The 21,789-nt window shown below is 38.4% G+C and overlaps 1 protein-coding gene across 12 annotated transcripts in view; it reads left to right on the top strand.

Moving 5' to 3' along the window:
• The window catches only part of CDK14 (cyclin dependent kinase 14), a 440,472-nt gene that overhangs the window by 60,925 nt on the left and 357,758 nt on the right, over nt 1–21,789 (top strand). For 10 of the 12 annotated variants that reach the window (XR_009818728.1, XM_061996203.1, XM_061996209.1 and 7 more), the window contains exon 3: nt 20,772–21,017. Coding sequence is in view for 11 of the 12 variants with exons in the window: in XM_061996203.1 (XP_061852187.1) it covers nt 20,772–21,017 (246 nt within the window). In the remaining variant the exon portion in view is untranslated. Of the gene's footprint in view, nt 1–4,963; nt 5,033–12,751; nt 12,787–20,771; nt 21,018–21,789 lie in introns of those variants that run through there. The other 2 variants (XM_061996212.1, XM_061996211.1) reach the window with 2 other exon arrangements.

Below are 21,789 nucleotides of genomic sequence, written 5' to 3'. Positions count from 1 at the left end.
CAGCAGCACAGGACTCAGTCCTTAGAAAGCTTCTGTGATGTGGATTCTTCCGCACAGTTGTACCTTCTGCAATACAGCTTCTGCCAATACAGGATCCCTCACATGGGATGCAGTCCTTAGTGAATATCTCTGGCATGGATTCTTCCCCACAGTTGCAGTTTCTGCAGATACAAGGTCCCTCCCATGGGACAAGGCCTCTTCTGGGCGTAATTTTAATGAGCTTCTTTGGCATGGGTTCTTCCACACAGCTTCTGTGAATATGGGATCTCTCACACAGGACACGGCCTCCTCTAGCCATAGTCACTACCCCTGGCACGGGGTCTTTAATGAAGAGAATCACTGCCCCAGAGGTGGGATCTTTAGCAAAATGAGTCACTGCCCCTGATACAGGATCTTTAACAAAATGCAAACAAATCTCAGCTTCACCAGTCCTCTCTGCGGGATGCAGGGGAGTTTCTGCTCCAGCACACATCCTCCTCTCTTGCCTCACTGACCTTGGAGTCTGCATGGCTGCTTCTCTCTCTCTTCCCACTCCTTGTACCACCGGCAGCTGGGGAAAAAAAAAAAATCAAAACCCAGAAAGAAGAAACAGGAAGACCCCTCCTTTTCCGAATTCTTAAAAACTGATTGTGGAGTTGTCTGATTGGCTCAGCCCCAGCAGTAGGTCTGGCTTAGAGCTGGGGAGAGTTTTGAGCAACTTCTTACAGAAGCCATCTTTACAACCCCTTCCGCCTTACTAGAAACAGCTGTTATGTCAAACTATAACACCACTGCTGAACACAGAGAGTGCCCCGGTGATCAAGGATGCAGAGAAGGCCAAAGTACTGAACACCTTCTCTGCTTCAGTCTTCACAGTGAAGGCTCGCCCTAGGGAAGCCCAGTCCAGCAAGGATAGTAGGATGGCCTGGGCTGCAGAGGACTTGTCCTGGGTGGAAGAGGTTAAAGACTTGTTGGCCAAGTTTAAGGCTCGTAAATCAATGCATCCTGATGGGATGCATCCTAGAGTGCTGAGGGAGCTGGCTGATGTGATTGCTAAGCCTCTCTCTATAATTTTTGAACAATCATGGAGAACAGACGAGGTGCCTGAGGACTGGAGAAAGGCCAATGTCACTCCAAGTCTTCAAAAAGGGCAAGAAGGATGACTACAGGAAACTACAGGCCAATCAGCCTCACCTCCATCCCTGGAAAGGTGATGGAACAACTCATGCTCAGTGTTGTTAATAAACACATGAAGGAAAAGATGGTTATCAGGGAGAGTCAGCATGGCTTCACCAAGGGGAAATCCTGTTTGACCAACCTAATATCCTTCTATGAGTGCATAACCAGCTGGCTAGATGAGGGGAGAGCAGTGGATGTCATCTACCTTGACTTCAGCAAGGCTTTTGACACTGTCTCCCACAACATCCTCATCAGAAAGCTCAGACAGTGTGGCTTGGGCGAGTGGACGGTAAGGTGAATCGAGAGCTGGCTGAAGGACAGAGCCCAGAGGGTGGTGAGGTTCAACAAGGATAAATGCAGAGTCCTGCACCTGGGGAGGAACAACCCCATGCACCAGTACAGGCTGGGGGTTGACCTGCTGGAGAGCAGCTGTGCAGAGAGAGACCTGGGAGAGACTGAACATGAGCCAGCAATGTGCTCTTGTGGCCAAGAAGGCCAATGGCATCCTGGCTTGTGTCAGAAACAGTGTGACCAGCAGGGCAGTGATCATCCCCCTGTATTTGCTACTGTTGAGGCCACACCTCAAATCCTGTGTTTAGTTCTGGGCCCTTCACTACAAGAATGACACTTTGGTTCTGAATGTGAGGGCGATCTGGCTGCGATATCTGTCATCCCATTGATCGCCAGGGTTGATTTGGCTGAATTGGCTGGCTAGGTGGGTGGCCCCTTCCTCCCTCACCGCTCCATGTGCATGAAGCTGCGTGCTTGGTCGAAGAGGACAACCTTCCCCGATAGAGACATACCGTTCATCGGTCAAGGGTATATGGTAGGTGTGCTCCCCTCCTAGAACCTCCAAACAAGCTCAACTGCATCCAGAGCTGGACAACAAAGCTGGTGAAGATTCTAGACAAAAAGTCTTATGAGAAACAGCTGAGGGAGCTTGAGATGTTTAGCCTGGAGAAGAGAAGGCTGAGATGAGAATGTATCACTCTGTACAACTACCTGAAAGGAGATTGTAGCAAGGGGGAGGTCAGTAATGAATGACAGGATGAGGAAATGGGCTCAAGTTGTGCCAGGGGGTTTTAGCTTGGATATTAGGAAAAACTACTTCACTGAGAGGATTGTTAAACACTGGAATGGGCTGCCTGGGGTGATGTGAAGGTATTCAAAAGATGCTTAGATGAGTTGCTGAGAGACATGGTTTATTGATAGACGTGGTAGTGCTGGGTTAATGGTTTGACTCAATGATCCTAAAGGTCTTTTCCAACCTAAACAATTCTGTGGGTTTTTTAAATCTCAAAAAGCTCCAAAAATGCCTATGTAAGAAATTGTTCTCAGGTGCCACATGGAATCTGCCCAGGGATGAAAGTGGTGGCATGATTTATAGTACTGAAGCTTCCATTTGTACCTGGCTTCCGTGCAGAGTTTTAACACCTAAACCCACAGATATTTAACTTCTTTTTAAATTGTATTGAAACTTTTTTTAGGTCAGTTACTCTCCCACCCCCTTGGGGAAAAAAAAAAAAAACAAACCAAAAACCAGAAAAACCCCAAAACCCAAACAGTACCATGATACGGGAGGCTTTGTATAGTCCTTCAATCCCAGGTGTAATTCCACAGAGCCTTTGCCTGACAGCCAGGTTTCCCAGTCCTGTTTACAGTACCATGAGTAGCAACAGAACACATATTTGTGTTCCAGCCAAGTTGTGTTCAACCACAGTCTGGGGATGGGGCTAGCACAGGGGAAGGAATGGGATAAGAGTAATAGGGAGGACGTTAGGTAAAAATTCTGGGAAGCCTGAATGGATGAGCAAGGAGTTTCTAACAAAACTCAAAAAGGGAGTATACATAAGGTGGAAGAAGGGACAAGTAAACAAGGAAGAATTCAGAGACATCATCTGAGCATGCAGTGGTGCGGTTAGGAAAGCCAAAACCCAGCTGGAATTGCATCTATGGAAGGGTATTGAAGGCAACAAGAAGGACTTTAATGCAATTAGTGCAATTTTTTTCAGTTCATGAAAAAAAAAAAAATATGGGAGAGTTTGACTTCTTTAAGTTAGATCTTGTTACTCTGTGGACTCTTTGGCTTGCTTTCTGTCTCCGTGCCTTGGCCCAATGCTTTGCCTGCTTCTAGAATGCAATTCATTCCTTGTTTCTCTGCCTTCTGTGTCCCTTTCCCTGTGGCTGTCCATAACCTTTCCCTTAATGGGGTGCCTGTCTTTTGGTACACATTGGTCTTTGCGGGTGCTTACTCACTAGTTTGTGGCTTGGTGTTTTGTTTTTTTTTTTATCCTGAGGATCTTTCAGTCTGTTCTCCCTCATACTCAGATAAATTTTACCCCCACACTTCAGACACCCAAGAACAGTAACTTTGGCCTATAAAGTGGGTTATTTTTTAAATTATTATTATTTTTTTTTTTTAGAAGTGAGGCCCTCTATTCTCCTAAACACCCAGGAAACTGAGCAGTCTTCTGCAATATGACTAAGGGAAATGAGGGGAAAAAAAATAACAAGTTCTATGTAATTTTGGGCATTCAGGTTTCATCATCACTGAAGCCACTGATGCTAGATTCAGCTGTGAACGTTGAGTTGAAGTGTGTGGAGTTTAAAGTATCCTCTGCTTTCTTCAAAGTGGGACTCTAAAGGAGCCTGTTACTGATAGTCTTGTGATGTGCATCACTGGAGCTGTCACGGCTGTGTTTCACCTGCTAGTTCATTGAACCTCCTCATTGCGTACAAATGAAATGCAACTGAATTGCATTCTTTCTCTCTTGAAGGTTTCACATATGCATATGTTACTGCTTCCTGTCATTGCCTATTCAGCACTTCCTCAACTCTGGGAGGTTTCTGGGGGAGCAAGGGCCAGCAGGGGTTGCTGTAGGAGTAGGAGATGGAAAAGATTTGCTGCCTCCCTTTTGGAGAAGCCTTTCCTGAGGGTATGCTCCTGCTGCCCTCTTTTCCCTCCTACAACACCCAAGCTTCCTTGGGCTCAGCAGTGGATTTCCAGCACGAAGTAGGTGTCTGTTGCTTACCAGCTTCCGGCATGGAGTAGATGTCTGTAGCATATTTTGTATATTCATAAATTAAATACTACATTTCATCCTTGAAATGCTAAAACTAGCTTCAGTTCATATTTTGGCTCAATACCTTTTCAATGCTTTTTTGTATTTATTGTATTGTTAAAAGCGAACAGTGGCATTTGTAGTAGTTATTTCCTGGTGGTCACAGGTTATTGATTTAATATCATTTGTCCCTGAAGAACCTGCTAGTTTTCTTAAGGACTGGGATGTAATTCAGTTGGGAGTGATTAGTTCCATCCTTTTGATTGAATGTTCAGTTTTATTCCTTAATTCCTATGAAATCACCACTAGCTGTTTTGGTTGGAGTTCTGTGTTAAATTGAGGCAGTACTACATCATAAATCATGTTTTCAAAAAGACTGCTGCAAATTAGCTAGATAGTACATGCATGGTTACTGTGGCTGCAATGCTGCTGCAGAGCCTGAATACTCTGTCTATCTGGGAACTCCACAGGCAAGTCCATCATATATCTAAAAAAAAAAAATCTTTTTAGAAAGTACATGGGATTGCTAATGAAATTCATACAAAGAAATATTGTGCTCTCAGTGCTCATCTGTAGCTTTTATATTTTATTACACTGGGATTACCTCGTCTTGAGGGATTTCTTTGTTTTCTGCTTTAGATTTCCCCCTTTCTTAGCTGTAGTACAGCCGTACCGTTTCAGCTTGCTAGTGCAGAAAGATGTTGTGAATTCAGTTGCTGAATGAGGCTGGCCTGACTGCAAACACTAACATTGCTCGAGAGATGCCAAAGAGTTGCAAGTGAATCTAACCTGATCTGGGCAACAGCAAAACGGTAAGATGAGTCTTGTTTAAATCTCTGGAATTAATTGGGTCCTGGGGTTTCCCTTTTCAACCTGAAGCCTAGTTATCACATGCTTCCAACTTGATCAGGATTCATTCTGTGCATGTCAGGGTGAGTCTTCTTGGGAATGCTTAAAATCCAGGCAGAGGGAGGTGGTGGGAAGCTTTGAAACACCACATGAGACCTCTCGGCAGCCACCCTGGTGAGACTCCCTGGCAGCACTGCCTGCAGTTTGTAAATATCAAGAAAAAGGTAGGGGAAGGTTTTAAAAGCAATGCTTTTCTTGGTACAGCTTTGTATTTTTCTCTCCAGCAGCATTATCTATTATTGTATTAAAAGGATAGTATGGGCAATTTTTTCCGATATATGCTTGGCTGAACGTCCTCTGGGACGAGTGAGTGAAGGACGTGGTCAGCCACTTTTCATCTCTGCTAACAAGCCTGTTCATCTTGCTAGATCTGAATAAATGCCTACATCAGTTACAGATTTGCTTGGTGAAAGATAAAATGAAAATGGTCCTTTATAAATACATGCTATATCATGGGTGCTAGAATATCTTTTTGCCTTGTTAACCGCTGTGATTATTTTATTTCTCTTGCATGCTGTCTTTATTTAATAAAACAAAAAGTGAGGTTGTCATTTTAAATAATCATTCTTGAATGCTTATGTAGGAGTGTGTTGGCAGTGGTTTGAATCTTATTGGAATATTTCAGCATATGTAAGCTCAAGAGCAGCAGCGTGTTCAGGGAAAGAGAGGAGGAAAAAAGCAGCAGTTATCATTAGTACAAGACAGAAAGATTAAATAATGGCCATTCTATGGAACAATTTGAATTATCTTTGATGACTTAACTGACAGCTAGTGTCTTTCAGTTGTAGATCAAACCATAGATCAATCTCAAAAGAAATCAAATGGAACTGAACAAAAAAAAAAATTCACCATATGTTCTATCATTTGAAGGAAACCAACTGTGGTAGAAATGGTAGAGTGATAAAATATGGTTTTTGCTATTATTAGGTAAGAGTAAAAGCATGGGTTTTAATTTCTAGAGGAGCCTGAGAGGAGCTTGTTTATACTTTATGTAATATATGAATTATACTCCAAGGAGAGATCGGTTGTGTATCATTGTGGGATCAAATAACTAGTTTGACAGAGATTTGTGTCTGCTTTTTCTGTACTTGCCAATTAAGGAGTTTTTCTCCTTTGTCACTGAATATGATTGAAGGGGGGAAGATTTAGTCCTATCTCAATTATTTTTTGAAGGTTTCATTATTATTTTGCTGGAGTTTTTTATTTAAAAAAGAATCTAAATGTGTAACTGTACTGTGAACACTGGGCTGTTTCACAGTGTATACAAAGTTATTTTGCCTAGCCTTGTCTGAGAAAGTAGAGATGCTTGTTTTTTGGTCAAGAGTAACCTTGAACGCTTCTGTTACAATAACTGTTTCAGCTGGAGGCATTTATTTATTTGACATTGTTTAATGCATAGAAGTAATCCAGCCATTTGTGTTTGCTCTCATGTTCTACAAGGAATCAAAGTCCAGAAACACTTAGGCAAGCGGGATTTTCTTAAAGCAAATTTAAAATTACAGTTTTATCTCAGTGAAATATTTTAATTCACATATATATGTGAAAGTTGTTGCTTTTGCCAGCTTTCTTCCTTTGTGGCTTTTTCCTTCCGTAATATAAAACCATCAGCACAGAGTTTTCTGAGCTTGAGAAATCAATAATGATTTGGCCATTTAAAAAAAAAAAAAATAGTTGCTATGGTAATATTTTGTTAAACACAGATCCTAAATTAACTTGGGGGGAAAACAACATATGATGTGGAAAATGTGGCCAAAAGTTAAGAACCTAGATGTGAAATGTAAGAAATACATAGTTTAATAGGCAATTAGTCCTGAATGCTCTATAAAGATTATGATATCTGAGTGGATCAGTTTTGTGGAGAGGCTGAGATCTATCACAGCAGAAGAAAAGAGCTTACCTGAGAAGTGTATGTTTGCTGTAATCTCCTTTATATGTCAGACTCCAGATGGAAAGGACTTCAAAAAGTTGGAGTTGAGCAGGCTAAAAATCAACATCACTCCTTAGTGCAAGCCAGCCTTTGAAGTTCAATAGCAAAAGTGGTCACCTAACTATCTCTTTTTAGCTATTTTTCTGTGTAAATCTTAAAACCAACCAACCAACCAACCAACCAAAAATCCATTCAACTAAATACAATTTTTATCACCTTTCCCATGACAATGTAAGCTTGGGTGGGCTACTTAAAGGTTGACCTTTGAGTAGGTACCGTGTCTCAGGCAGGCAGTTCTTGTTTCTCCCAGAGACCCCAAAGATAAGAAAATGGATGGTACCATTAGAATGGCCTGTGTTTAGACCTCAGAGCAGATATGCCTAGTCAATCCCAAGGGGTAGCTGGTGTTGTGGGCATTACAAGATTTAGTCAAACAGCTCTGCTAAGGTCCAGCTGCCAGATGTAAGAGATTATTTTGGCCTTTAAGGGAAATCCCTGCAGGGTGCTGGCTACCCTCAACTGTATGCCTCATACAGGTTTTATTATGCTGTCCTGGCCTGACCTGCATGGTCAGCAGGAATTTGCTGGGGCAAGAGCTCGTGCAAAAGCTTGGCCTGGGTCAGGTGAGGCTTCAAGCTGTCATATTTGGTGACTTCTCTATAAATGTGAGAGTAGATGTGCCCTTAAAGCTCACAGGAGCTGACAAGCAGATCTAGACAACTTTGTTGGGGTTATTTCCTTTTGAAGTCATGGCAAAATATTCAGCTATCAGGCAGTGCTGTACATGGTTTGTAAATTTAGTTTGATAATACTAGTGTTAAAATTTTCCTAAATGTTTCGGGTACTGATACAATGGTAATTGCAGTTTACAATTCATGTTGAAATGAAGGAAGCTACCCTAGCAAATATTGAAACAACAGTGAAGCTGAGAGATACTGGTGCTCCAAAGCCTGTTTCTGAACTAAAAAAAAGTGTATCTGGTGTTCTTACTTTGGAAAGAACTGGTTAAATATTATGTGTTATGAGCTTAAGTTCCCTAACATAGTTCCATACTAGCTTTCAACATCTTTGATTAGATTTTTCTTTTGGTACCGTGGCAGAAAGATATGTGAATGGCAAGTTGATTAAACAAACAGGTTCCTAAGGACTCTTATTTTTTTTTTAATTCTGTATCACAATGTTAATGCCAGGACAACTTCTACCAGCAGCTGCTTCATCAATCATAAAGTGCTTCCTCCACACAGATTATGACTTATTGATTTTGGTATAGTTCGGTAAATACCTTTCTGTGACTACTTTTTACCTTTGAGGTAAGTCTATTGTATATTGTCAGAATTAGTGATGATATGCATCTCTTTCACAAGTAGCATATTTTTCACTGTTTCATTCCACTCCCTAATATAAACTTATGTATAATTTTGGATTTAGTAATTTAACAAAAGGCAAATAGTGAAAGAGCAATTTAACATAGTGCTGGATGCTCAAGGAATTGGTTTCGTATTATAAGATTTTTTAATAAATACGAACAGATCTTTTTGCCTCTATAAAAATAACTTCCATGTTTTCTTTCTGTTGCTGATGAACTGAGTGGATGAGCTTTCTCTGAAGTTCCTTGTCAGTCTGGCTGTCCCACAGAGAATGCAGATGAAGGTTTTACCTGTTGTCTTACTCTATGATGGTGTAGTAGTCAGAAATGGTATGAAAAATGTAGGTGGAGATTTTTGGGTTTGTATTTTTTCTTTTTTTTTTTTTTAAATCTAGACTTTATTAGAATTTGGGTAAGTTAATGCTACAGTAGGACTCATTGTCTTACTGTGCTGACCAGGAGATCCATTGCAGCTTCTGATTGAATAAGATTTGTGATAAATTTCAGCTAGATGTTATAGAAATGTAATCTAAGCTAGCAGCAAACATCATATCAGCAAGCTTTTGACACAGTCTGTATTGTTCTGTCTTGGAAATGCTTTTAGTCTATAAGCTTAGTCTGTTTGAATATGTCCTCTCCCAGTTTATTAAATCTTTGTGTAAATGCAAAGAAAATTGATTTAAACCTGTGGAGAATATGTGTAAAATATGCTTTCCTAGACTTCCTTGTAAATAATGTTGATTTTCATGTCTTTTTTTTTTTAATGAACGAATCAGTTCTACTAATAAATACTGACTATTGAAATATTAATGTTGTGCAGAATAGTTGTCTTAAAGTTCTACAGTTTAATGATGAGGGTGATTGGTTTTGTGTCTGCCTGGGAAAGTGGTGAAACCACCACCTGTAACTTTCCAATTGGAAAGGAATTTCCTGTATTTAGCAAAGTAGTCCAGATACATAAAATTATTTAATTATAAAATGTGACTATACTACTGGTACACAGCCACGCAGGCAAAGCCATATGAAATATCTGCAGTCAGTCTCAGGTTTGTGGAACATTTTTGTGAGACATCTAATGTAGTATAAAGGTGAAGGACTTCTCACTGATGTGCTTTTGTGCAGTTTGATTCTCAGGATTTGTTGTTTGTTGAAAGTGATTCAAGATGAACTCACATCTTTGAGGGTGCAAATTGTCACCAACTGTAGCAGACTTGGCTGTTATTCCGTCTTTTTCTTTAGAATTGATTTGAGCCCAGACATAGGTCTACTGCAGCACATATTTTTCCTTGAACATACCACAGCAGCCCTGGTGATTTTCACTTCTCTGCTATATACATAGGTTTTTTTGAAAATCAAGCATTATCTCTATGTTATTCAGAGAATTCTTGTTATAAAATTATAGTTATCTTTCTTAAGGTGAACTCTTTTCACTATCAGTTGGAAACCTCTCCACTTTAAATGTAAATCCCCCTGAGTTGTGGGACATGGTATATTTGCAGAGATTCTGCCATTCTTCTTTCCCAGCATAGCTTATTATGTATTATAAAGAAGTTTCATTATGTGGCCCTATACCTTTTTGCTTTGAAAATTATCATGGTGACAAACCTGTGGTAGCTGCTAGAAAATTCTTTTTGTGGTTTTTGTTTCTTTGTTTGTTTTTAAAGAAGGAAGAACTAAACTAATTTACCAATTTAATTCTTTAATTATTTCTTGGGAAGCACTTTTTAAACATCTGCTGAAGATAATGTGAGACATTGGTTTGTAAAGGACAGTACAGCATGCAGCTTCAGTGCAATGAAGGCTGCTGTCATACCTGACAGAAAATGGTTGTAAAACCTTTCCACCTGCAAGTGCATATATTTGCATTTGCATATAAATGAATATGTCCCCTTCCTCTTTTCTTTTTTGTAACAAAAGTGCTATTCTGAGTATATGTGAAGGTTGATCTTGAGTTCTTAAACTGTCTTTGTCTGACCTTTCAGCCTGAAACAAACTCTCTGGATCATTAATTACAAATGAAGTTTTTATCTCGGTCATGTCTCATTGTTTTCATTTGGTTTCAGACTCACTAGATAAAAGAACTAAGTTGACTTTTTAGATGCATTAGTTGGGCTCAAACCTTATGCTATCAATTGCGTAACCAATAGCAGTATTTTTGTTGCAGGCCCTTCTTGTAGGGGAAAAATTCATGTTTTTATTTTGCATGAAATCTACTTGATGGTATCTGTGAACAAACCAAGAGACTTGCTAGGGATCGGCAAAGGAACCTAAAGTAACTAGGTAAAACCTATTTTCAAGGTATGGACTTGATTACCATTTATTTTCTTAAAAAGCTTACCAACAGCCTCGAAGTTTAGCAAGAATATACATACACTTTACTGTCAATTCTCTCAAGCTTTCTCTCACTTGAATGTGGCAGTGGGAAGACTTACTGCATTTATGGATAAGCCTTTGATAACTTCATGATTGGAGGAGTATTGCAAAATAGAATAAAATTATAAACTTGTAAACTCAGAAACATTTAATGTAATGTTCATACTAAACTTCTAATAATGCACTTACAGAAAGAACACTGCATAAACTTGCACTGGCACATGTAGCCATCTGTTGGAGCAGGAGGCTGGTATGGGAAAGGGATGGAAAATATATTTTAATCTTAATTTTTAAATGCTTTTCATATGGTTACAGAGGAGGAGAGACAACAGATATAAATGAATAACTAAATAAAAGAGTACAAAAACCACATAGGAAAGTGCCTATGTTCACTTTCACTGCTCTGCAGGTTTCAAAGGAGTCGCTGGCTCATGTCTGGAGCTGGAAGATGCCTCTCCCACATCAACACCTCTTCTGATCTGCTCTTCTGTCCTCCTGTTTGGTTTACTGGAGGAAGCCGTAAATCCTGTAGGGGGTTAAAGGAAGCAACAGCACAGTTGTAATTGCAGGAAAAGCTTGAATGACACATTTCATACCACTTGTTGAGGCAAACCTGACCATCATGGAAGTAAAAGGAAGAATTTATTTGCCAGTCTTTATTACTAACACAGTTATTTTATTTTGGGCCATAAGTACAGAAATAGAGCAAAACACCCCTTTAAATCTGCTTTGTTGGGTTTCTGTCTCTTTTCATTTGCGACGCAGACTGTCAGGACTTCTTCATGACCTTTATCTGAGACACTGTCCTTAGGTGACTCCTCCTGACAGTTGTTGTCAAATAATAGGGTTTCATTTTGAGGATATACATAGACTTTTATAAACCTAAAATCTAATCTGGTTTCTCTTCAAAATCAGAACTTTTTTTCCCTGCAAGGAGAGAAACATCAGCTTTAATCGACTGAAAACACTTTTCCAAATTTTTCTAAAGCTGTGTCATGAACAGAAAAAAATGTTAATTTTGTAAAGGCTCAGCTCCACCTTGCCATGTCCAAGGGACATACAATCATGTACAGTAATTTCTGACTCCAGGATTGTGCTTGGTTCAATAACTATGCTAATATTTAGATATTAATTTATCAGGAAAAAAAAAGTACTATAGTACAGGTCTGGTACACGAGAGTAATGGTCGTAGTGGTGGAAGAAAGAGTAAGCATTGTCCATAAATACTTCTAGTATAAAAATTTATTTTTACCTAATTCAGACATATGAAATTCTTTTCAAATTTGTGTGATCTTGGGATTTGTACTTCAGGTCCGATCAGTTGGCCTTTCTGTGAGAGTGACTTGTTTCTCACTTGGCAATTCAGCACAGACATTTCATCTTCTCATTGAGTTCAGTGTTTCAGACAGACACAGAGAACTGATGTCAGAGCTTTCAGTTTAGAACTTCTTCCATCTGGCACAGTGACCTTTTTATATTTGTCTTCTTCCATATGACAAAGACAGTTGGTTTAACATCAGATTTGACTTCAGAAATAAATCAGCCATTTTTGGCAAGTGCCTTTGAGATGGTCTGTGGGAGATGTATGAGTAAGTTTGTGCTAGGTACAGCAAGGACTGTACCATATCCTCTGGATACCATTTTCAGACTCTGAGCTCTGTCTTCAGTTGTATTTGCTAGTTCATAGCTAGCATTGCTAGCAATCTCTGCATACAAATAAAGCTGAAGAATTAAAATCCAAGAGTATGAATTATAGTCTCTGACAGTTGAGCCTGTTACCCCCAGAGGTTACCAGAGAGAAAAAACAAGCTGTCAGGGCAGGAAAAGAAATGCCTATTTATTAAAATTTTCCTCACATCTTCTTTCCTTCCTTTCTTGTCCTTTGTTTTTTCTCCCTTTATTTTTCTCTTACTCAAGTTCTCTTACCACTCTTTTTAGCTGTGCCCATCAAAGGTTCAAATCAGAGTTGGTGGCAGCAATTACAGGAAAAGGTGAGTGTTGAAAGACTTCTTTCGGATTTGGGCCTCATTGCACTAGTAGTTTCAATATGAACTCACTGGTGATGTTGTGCAGCATTACAGGCTTTGCTTCCCCAGTTTTTTTGCTTCCTCAGTTTTATTAACTTGCTATCTCTTGCTTTGTAGCTTTCTCACCAGGAACTCTCTTCCTGAAACATTTGTGTTTCTGCTTGTGAGTGTACCAGTCTTTGCTGCCCCTCTTTTTTCAGGAGGGATGGAAAGATCTACCAACTGTGCTGAGAAAAAGTGAATAAGACCCACAGTTATTAAAAGAAAGAGCCGCTATACTGCTTTGTTCTCTAAAGAGAAAAATTCTCCAGATAGTTGCCTTTCTATTTTGAACAAATACTCCAGAACATTCCCAAATTGTGTTTTATAAGTAGCAAATGTCAAATTCCAGTCCTGCCAGAATCCACAGATGACTTGTGTAGTTCTCAATTGCCATGGTACCAAGGCACAATAGAAAATAACATGCTTGTGGGTAATTAAAACTTGTATCCAGATAGGATTTTTTTGGTGAAAATTAATGTAGGCCTTATGCTCTCAACAATTCATCTGCTTGCTTAGTAGTCACTTGGCTACTTATGGTTTTTATTTATATATCTGTCAGCTAAATGCAAATGCTAATTCTTATTCTCTGTAATAATGAGATTGTTGTGCTGCCTTCCAGAGGGCTTTGGGTCTACAAATTGTAATCTAGATCTTCATAACATTTCACTTTAAAAAGCACAAGTCCTTTACAAAAATAATTAGTGCTCCCAGTTTCTACTTGTGATAGGGGCAGGATCATTATTACTGTGAAGAGTGAAATAGAATTGTGGAGAGGTTAAGTGACTTCCTTGTATCTAGTCAGTAATTTATTTATTTTTGCTCAACAGTTGCTAGGTCTTAGGCTTCCCTACACTGGTTCCTTTAATACTATATCTCTTGGAATGGTAGGAATGGGAGGAATTCAGGTGGTTTCTTCTGATTTTTTTAGTAGGGATTTTTGAATGTTTGCTTTGGTATTTACACAGTGAAGCACTTTTTCTTAGGATATACACAGTGCCTGATTAATAGAGAATAGTAAATGGATGGCAATTTTTTGATATTTTACGTAAGTCCATAGGTACTGGATGATCAAAATAGGCATTTGTAGCATGTTAAATGTAGGAATTAAACAGATACAATACATCTTCCAAAAGACGTGATGAGCTTCAGAGTAGTACATTTTTATACTGTAAATCATTCTTCGCCTTTTTTCTTCTGTTTAGTAGGATGTCTAGTATGTCATGCCAAAGTTGATGGCTCTTTGTTATTGAAGATATCTTTATTCATATGAATAAAATTCTACTCATACAGGACAGTCTGTCTGTTACTAGGTATCCTAACAGGTGATTAATTCAGGGAACTGGTTTTGAAGTTCATGAACTATAAGGACTATAAATTACTTACATGTTTTAACTGATAACTCTCACTATTTAAATGTTATATTACTTTAAACAGTAAACTAATTAATCCAGCAACCTTTAATTCTAAGAATCCAGTTTTCTTGGGACTTCTTAATTTTGCTGACAGTGATGAAGTTAAAAAAATATTTCATTGAAGCTATATCACAATCACTAACATGCTCAATCATTTATTTATTTATTTTCTCTACATTAATCCTAAATGCAGATTAAGGAGCATTGCCAGAAATTATATCAAGTACTTTAAAGAGATATCTTTATTTACAAATAATTCCATTAATGTTTTGGGGTTTTTTTCTATTTATTTAATGAGACTTATTGTGGACTTCATGCATGGACCAAAAGCACACTTCTTGTGATTTGCAGTCTCTTAACTTTGGTAAGAGTCTTTACCAAAAAATGTGGCTATTTGCAGACTTTGTATCTTGAGATATGATAAATGCTGTGATGTTAAAATGACAACTGTAGGAAATGGTAGCCTAGTGATCCTTATTGATGTAATGATCACTAAGCTTGTTTATCCTAGAGTAGCCTTGGGATCTTCTCAAATTGATTGTGAGACTGAGTACAATGAGAGGAGGAAAAAGACTGTCCAGTCTCTTTTGTTAACTGTCATGCATTATCTTCTCATCAGTAAGTTGCAAAGTATAAATGATATATGATGTAAATGACAGTGCTAAGATTAGGAACTTTGAAGTGCTTTTTCTTTATTATTCTGAGTGTATGGTAATGGTTCTTTTTTACTTTAAATAAGTAACACCCAGAGAAACACTGTACTAATTTTTAATAGGAAACTGCACTAACATTTGTAGGGCTGCTTTTTATTTTGCTTTTCATTGCCAGAATCTATTATAGTTCAAATAATATTGGAATTGACATGAATATTCTGATTTTCTAGATAAATTTTTCCCTTTGCCATTTCTTTCAAAAGTAGAGTAAAGCTCTTCAGGCAATTGTGAAGTGACCGTGCTGTAGGTTTTAGCTGACAAAATGTCTTCTCTCTCATCATCTCTCATTTTTTTAACCTTTTTAGTTGAGACTGAGTAAAACCATTGTGGATAAATTTTAAAGGTGGATTTATTTCAGCCGTCAACGTGTGGAGAACATATGAGATACCTGTGGTTGCTCTGGTGACTACTGGATACTTGGCGTACTGTTTGCTAGCAGAGTGTGAAAGAATTTTGGGAAATACAAGCAAGTATTTAATATTGATGATCCTTACTTGGGAAGTGTAATGGGCAGGATGTTCATGCAGAGGTGCTTCTGCTGGACAACACTGGCTGACAGGCATCTTTCTTACAAGGCTGAGGTCAGGATTTTTCAGCAACTAATGCTGTTAACCTCACTACGTGGGAACAGTCGTTGCTATTTTCAAATTAAATCCTTTCCCACAAAAAAACCACTCTCCTGGTCAGTTTCTGAGTGCTACTTTGGAAGTTTTCCAAACAGTAACTTCAAACACACAAAAAAAAGAGTTTGTATGGGATCACTCTGTTTTCTGTGGAGAAGAGCAAGATTCCTTCTAAAGGGAGGCTGGATTTTGGAGTCTAGTTTAGGTTTTCTATGACTGTTGTGGAACCAAACTAGAGACTTGGAGGATGAACGTCCTACTTCTGATGTTCTCTGATGTGAATACCATACCTGCCATTGTGATTGTTTCATTTTACCTTTTTTCCATGTAGGAACTATACATACATACATACATACATACATACATATATATATATGCACACATATATATACACACACACACACACATATATATGTTAAAGTAAAAATCATCTGCCCTTTGTCCCTGTCCCTCTGTTGCCATTTTTGTGATGTTTGTACATCTGACAGTTAGGCTTGGAATGTATTGTCTCTACATATGTTTGAGGTAAGAACATGTAATAGTTACTGTGCTATTGATCACATCTTTGTGTGGCATTAGTTTTAGGCTGTGGTGGCATTTACACCATCTCAGTGAGTGTTTGGACTCCACTGTTTTAAGTACAGCATTACACAGATTTATACAGAAAGGGCAAGAAGGGATCATATAGATCATATAGATTGACTTTCTATATGTCATGAGCTCTTAGACTTTTTTAACTATGTTTTTGGTTTTTTTTTTCCTGGTAACTGTAGCTAAAACAGATATTCAACGAAATCATTCAGTTTTGAGGCTGCACTGATAGTTTCCACTGGATTACCATCATCACTGGAGTGCACAAGGGTTGTTCTGCTCATAGAGTTGGTAGAGGAATAGATCCCACTCTGAAGAACATACGGCTTATGTAGATAAAACAGATGAAAAGGGGTAAAAAGAAAGGTCCCATCTTACAGAAGGCAAAATAGACTCAGGAAATTCTGACTAGCCCAGAGAATCACACACAAGCATCTAAAAGAGGCTGAAAATGAATGTCCTTTGTGACAAATACTATTCTTTAACAGGAAAATGATCCTTATGCAAAAAGAAAGCTGGAAATAACAGTGGATTTGGCTTCTCCTTGCTACCAGCAAGGAACTACCAGCTGGTAGACAGTGTTTTACAGGTCTAAAGCTTGTAATACTAAGTTTTTGTGTATACAAATAATTTGAGAGAATGAAATTTTTAAGAATAACTTTTGCTTTGCAGTACAAGGGAAAAATGATACTTGCAAGGCTGAATTAGAATCATAGAATGGAATCCTAGGGGTTGGAAGGCACCTTTAGAGATCATCTAGTCCAACCCCCCTGCAGAAGCCTGTAGTTTCCTGGGTCATGCGTCCTATCCTTTTTGAAGCCTGGAGTGACCTTGGCCTTTCTCCAGTCCTCAGGCACCTCGTCTGTCCTCCATGATTGTTCAAAAATGATAGAGAGAGACTTAGCAATCACATCAGCCAGCTCCCTCAGCACTCTAGGATGCATCCCATCAGGACCCATTGACTTTTGAGCCTTAAGCTTGGCCAACAAGTCTTTAACCTCTTTAACCCAGGGCAAGTCCTCTACTGTCCTGGCCATCCTGTTATCCTTGCCAGACTGGGCTTCCTGAGCGTCAGCCTTGGCCATAAAGACTGATGGAAAGAGGGCATTCAGTAGTTCGGCCTTCTCTGCATCCTCAGAGACCAAGGCACCCTCAGCATTTAGCAGCAGGACCACATACACCCCTTGCCATCCTTCTGCTGCTGATGTACTTGAAAAATGCCTTATTACTGTCCTTAACATCCCTGGCTAAATTTAATTCTAGAAGGGCTCTAGCCTTCCTAGTTGCACCCCTGCATGCCCTGACAATGTTCCTATACTCTTCCCAAGAAGCTAGCCCTTGTTTCCACCTCTCATAGATGGTTGTTTTCTGCCTGAGTTGTCCCAGCAGGTCGTTGCTCATCCATGGAGGCCTCCTACCTCCTTTTCCTGCTTCCTTGCGCATTGGGACACAGTGATCCTGGGCTTGGAGGAAGTGGTGAATTAGTTCTCTAAAGTGTAAACTTGTAATCTTCTTAAAGCTGATCTGGTCATGCTGGTGAAATCTAATATCATTGGAATGTACAGGACGATCTCTAAAATATTCAGTCTTGTTCAGTACACTGATGCTCTTTTGCATGATATATGACTATAGAGTAAATTCTCTGTGCAGGAGCACAGGAGAGGCAGGTCAGCATACCTGCTGCCCTGAGGGCAAAACAAAGGCAGTTGTGGTAGTTTAACTCTTTCTGATGGAGGGAGAACTAAAATGATGAATGAGTTTACTGCAAGCTTAAGCTGTGTAATTGTGAAGTTATAGCAAGTACTGATGTTTTAGACCTCCTTTCAGACGTCAAAGAACAGTTTCAGCAGAAAGTTGGACTTGGCCTATCAATTCCAGAATGTAAAACAACCACTTAAATATTGTTTCTCTTCAGAATTTTATAGGCAGGATAAACAAATTGGAAATGTATACCCTCCAACAACAGCATAATCTCAGCTCTTTTGGCTTCACAGTGTGCTGTGGTCAGCAGTCACTTGGAGTCACTCAGAGAATGTTTTATTTCTGTTAGGAAGCTATTGATAGAGGCGAGACAGAAGTGATGAATGCAACTCCTTGCCGTTGTTGGCAGGAAAAGTGCTGCAGTTGCAGAGCAGACAAAGTAGCATGGGAAGCAGCCTTTGCTTTTGCACTTCTCTGCAGTCTTCAGTCTTTCCCACTGTGATGACACTTGTGCTCAACCTGTGTATCCCTGAGGTGTTTGACTTCTGAGCACGGAGATGGTTGGTGTAAATATTGGTTATACTCATTTACAAGTTTGAAGTTGACTATTAGAAGATGATTGTGGCTATTTTTATCCTACTCCTGATTCGGTCAAGTGACCTGAGTTTAAAGTGTCTCACTTCATCTAATTCCAAGCTACTACTGCTTCTAGTAGAGACAATCAGTACTAACAGATGCTTTTTTGTTTAATGCAGTGCTTACTTAGCCCGTGTTAGAGCTAGACATGGCAATTTTCCAATGGAAAAAAGAAGCTAGAAACACAACTCATATTTTTATTATCTATAGTATATTTATAGCTGTGGATTCCAAATATTTTAACTGGCTACAGGTGGCCTTTTGAAAGAAAAACCAAGTACAGCTTTTAAATCTTTCCTCCCTATCTCCTGCCTCTGTTTTCTAGATCATAAGATATCGTAGAAGATTCTTAAGAACTGATTTATTTGCATCCATGTCAATTAAGCAAAATGGAACACTGCTTTTTAACAGTATTTTTAGTTTATATTATGTTAAAACATCTTTTTGGTAACAAGCATTTCAAGAATATGGATCTGGAGAGGACAGTGGGAAGTATGTGGGTATATGTCTGTGCATATAAATTGTTTTAAGGAAAAGAAGCCAATTAATTTTACAACAAGGCTAATTAAAAATTCCTTGTGCAGCAACTCTTTATCTGTTCTCTCTGAAGCAATATACCTTTTTTTTTTTTTTCTGAAGTAATAGACCAAAGTTACATAATTGTCTTAATTGTGGCCTGAGAGGGAATTATCATTTGGAATGGAGAAGGGGCTTTTCCTTTTTTTCAGTTAAAAACTGATTAAATTTTAGTTTTGGAAGAAACCACTTTAATGAGAGGAAATGTGAACTCTGGTTTGTAATGCTGGTAATGTCTTCATTAGAGTTGACCTGGTGTATGATTGTTTGGTCAGATGGCACTGTGCAGGAACTGTCCTATAAATTTTTAATGCACAGAAGAAATCTTTGATATACTGTTAAAATGGATCATCAAAAACACAAGGTATAGTCACCCAGTATTTCTATAAACAATTGAAGTAAGTTCTGTTTAACGGTACAGAATTTCTCCAAGGAAATGGTAAAGAATTGGAGAAGTTTGTATTGGAGACACTTGGGGTTATGGGTGAAGAGTTCTGATTAAATGGTAATGGTAAATATTTAATTTTATTTTTTTCATGTTAAATGTTTTCTGACAGCAAGTTTTCAAAAATGCTTAGATTGCAGGAGCTTGGATGGAACATTATGCTTCTTTAATTGCATGTATGTGAACAGTATGGTTGACAGCAAATTAACACTGCCTATCCTTAAATACTTGCAAATATAAGAAAAAGTACATTGTACATTCTTTTATTGTTCCTTGTGATTTAAGGAGCCTCATGAGTCAACTTGTATCACACTTGTATCAACTTTTTCCTATAGCCTGAAGCTAATTATTTCTTTTCTTCCCAAGTAAAAGTTGAGTCTCTTATGGGTAGAAACAGAAGCTGAGAACTCAAATGCAACCCCCCACCAACCCTGTGATTTAAAAAAAAAAAGTCTTATATGTTCAAATGTATTAAAATAAAAAATGTAAAGGTACGTGACTGGAGTATCTAAACTCACTGTTCTGCTCATTTAGTTCTTTTGAAATAACAATGGTTTATTTTGGTAACTGAAGCAGCAAGTTGCAGTCTTTGGGGCTTGGCAGAGTCATACTTCACAGTAACAAAGAGCTGAACTTCTGTGCTTAACTGTGCTATTAAGCTGCAGTCTCAAGTTTCAGCGCCTGGAAATTGATTTACTGATTTCATTTTCTGAGACGTATGGTGATAATAATAATAACAACTCTGTATAAGCATTATTTAAAAATACAGTAGTATACCAGTACTGGATCTTTGGCAGGCCAGCACCGATGGGCAGAAATAAACTACCATAATTTATTTCAGTTAAGTATCATCCAATTTTAAACAAATGGAAATCAATGCTACTTGAAGATATCAGTGGCTAGATTGGAGAAAGAAGTGAAACAGCATTGTTGCTAAGAACACGTATAAGAAAATAAAAATGTATAAATTTGATATCTATTCCTCTTTTGTTCTGTCTTTTTCAGAATCTTTTAGTACCATGAACAAAGATACACTTTTTATTGTTAAGATTTTGTGTTTTCCCTATTTAAAATCCATTCCTATGTAAAATGCCTGTATTGTTTGCAATTTTAATGTACAAATAGAAAAAAAATGCTTATGAAGGCCTTTTTTTGATTCTGACTGTCTTTAAGCTTATTGGAGTCAAGGAATGCTGTTTTTTCCTTTCAGATATGTGTCACAAAGATGTCTACACGGAACTGCCAGGGAATGGATTCAGTGATCAAACCTCTCGATACAATTCCTGAGGACAAAAAAGTCCGGGTTCAGAGGACACAGAGTAGTTTTGATCCATTTGAGAAGCCAACTAATCAAGTGAAGAGGGTGCATTCAGAGAACAATGCTTGCATTAACTTCAAAACTTCATCTACAGGGAAGGAATCACCTAAAGTCAGGCGGCACTCCAGCCCCAGCTCTGTAAGTGCACAGTCTTGACACCTGCGTGTGTAGCAAATGATGGAATTAATAACACCAGATAAACGTTTTCTTGCTTAAGAAGGAATTGACTACTTGGAAACAAAACAAAACACACATGGCTGCTAATAAAGCTGTTTCCCGTATATATTTGTAGTATTATATATAAGATAGAATAAGAAAATAGAGATTCAAAAAGAATATTTTTTGGAATTCCTCTCATATATTAACTAGGGTGTTTTATATGAGCATTTTCCCTTCCTGATCCTGGTAGGGCATTACAGCTGCTATGTTTATTTTGCAGAGGGTTCCTTATTTGTGAAGAGGAATTCTTTCCCATAAAGTTTAGGAAACCATATGAATTGCCTTTTGTTTTTACTTTTGGGTTTTAGAGAAAGACATATTATTGACAGATTTTGTTTACCTTTAAAAATTGCCTTTTAAAAATCGAGTAGAAAAAATAACATTTATTTCCATGTCAGAAACACTGTGTTTGTGAGAGAGAAGAGAGAAACAACTGAGAGAATTTGGCAACGAGACACCATTGTTGTTTTATTCCCAATTGGTTTGAAAGAAACTAGATAAATAAAATGTTATATATTTCTTGAATAATGCCCAGAAGATCTTAAAAAATACTGAAAAACTATTTCTGTTATGCTATGGCAAGAAAAATCCGTATAATGTGACCTTTGAGTTGAAGTCTACAGACCTAAGCAGAATGGATGTTACACTTGAAATGTTAGTTGGCATGAAATAATTTAAAAGGTTGATTGCC

This window comes from Colius striatus, chromosome 5, assembly GCF_028858725.1.
Source record: "Colius striatus isolate bColStr4 chromosome 5, bColStr4.1.hap1, whole genome shotgun sequence".
Taxonomy (NCBI): Eukaryota; Metazoa; Chordata; class Aves; order Coliiformes; family Coliidae; genus Colius; species Colius striatus.
The sequence above is the reverse complement of the archived record's forward strand: the minus strand, read 5'-3'. Positions and strand labels throughout refer to the sequence as shown.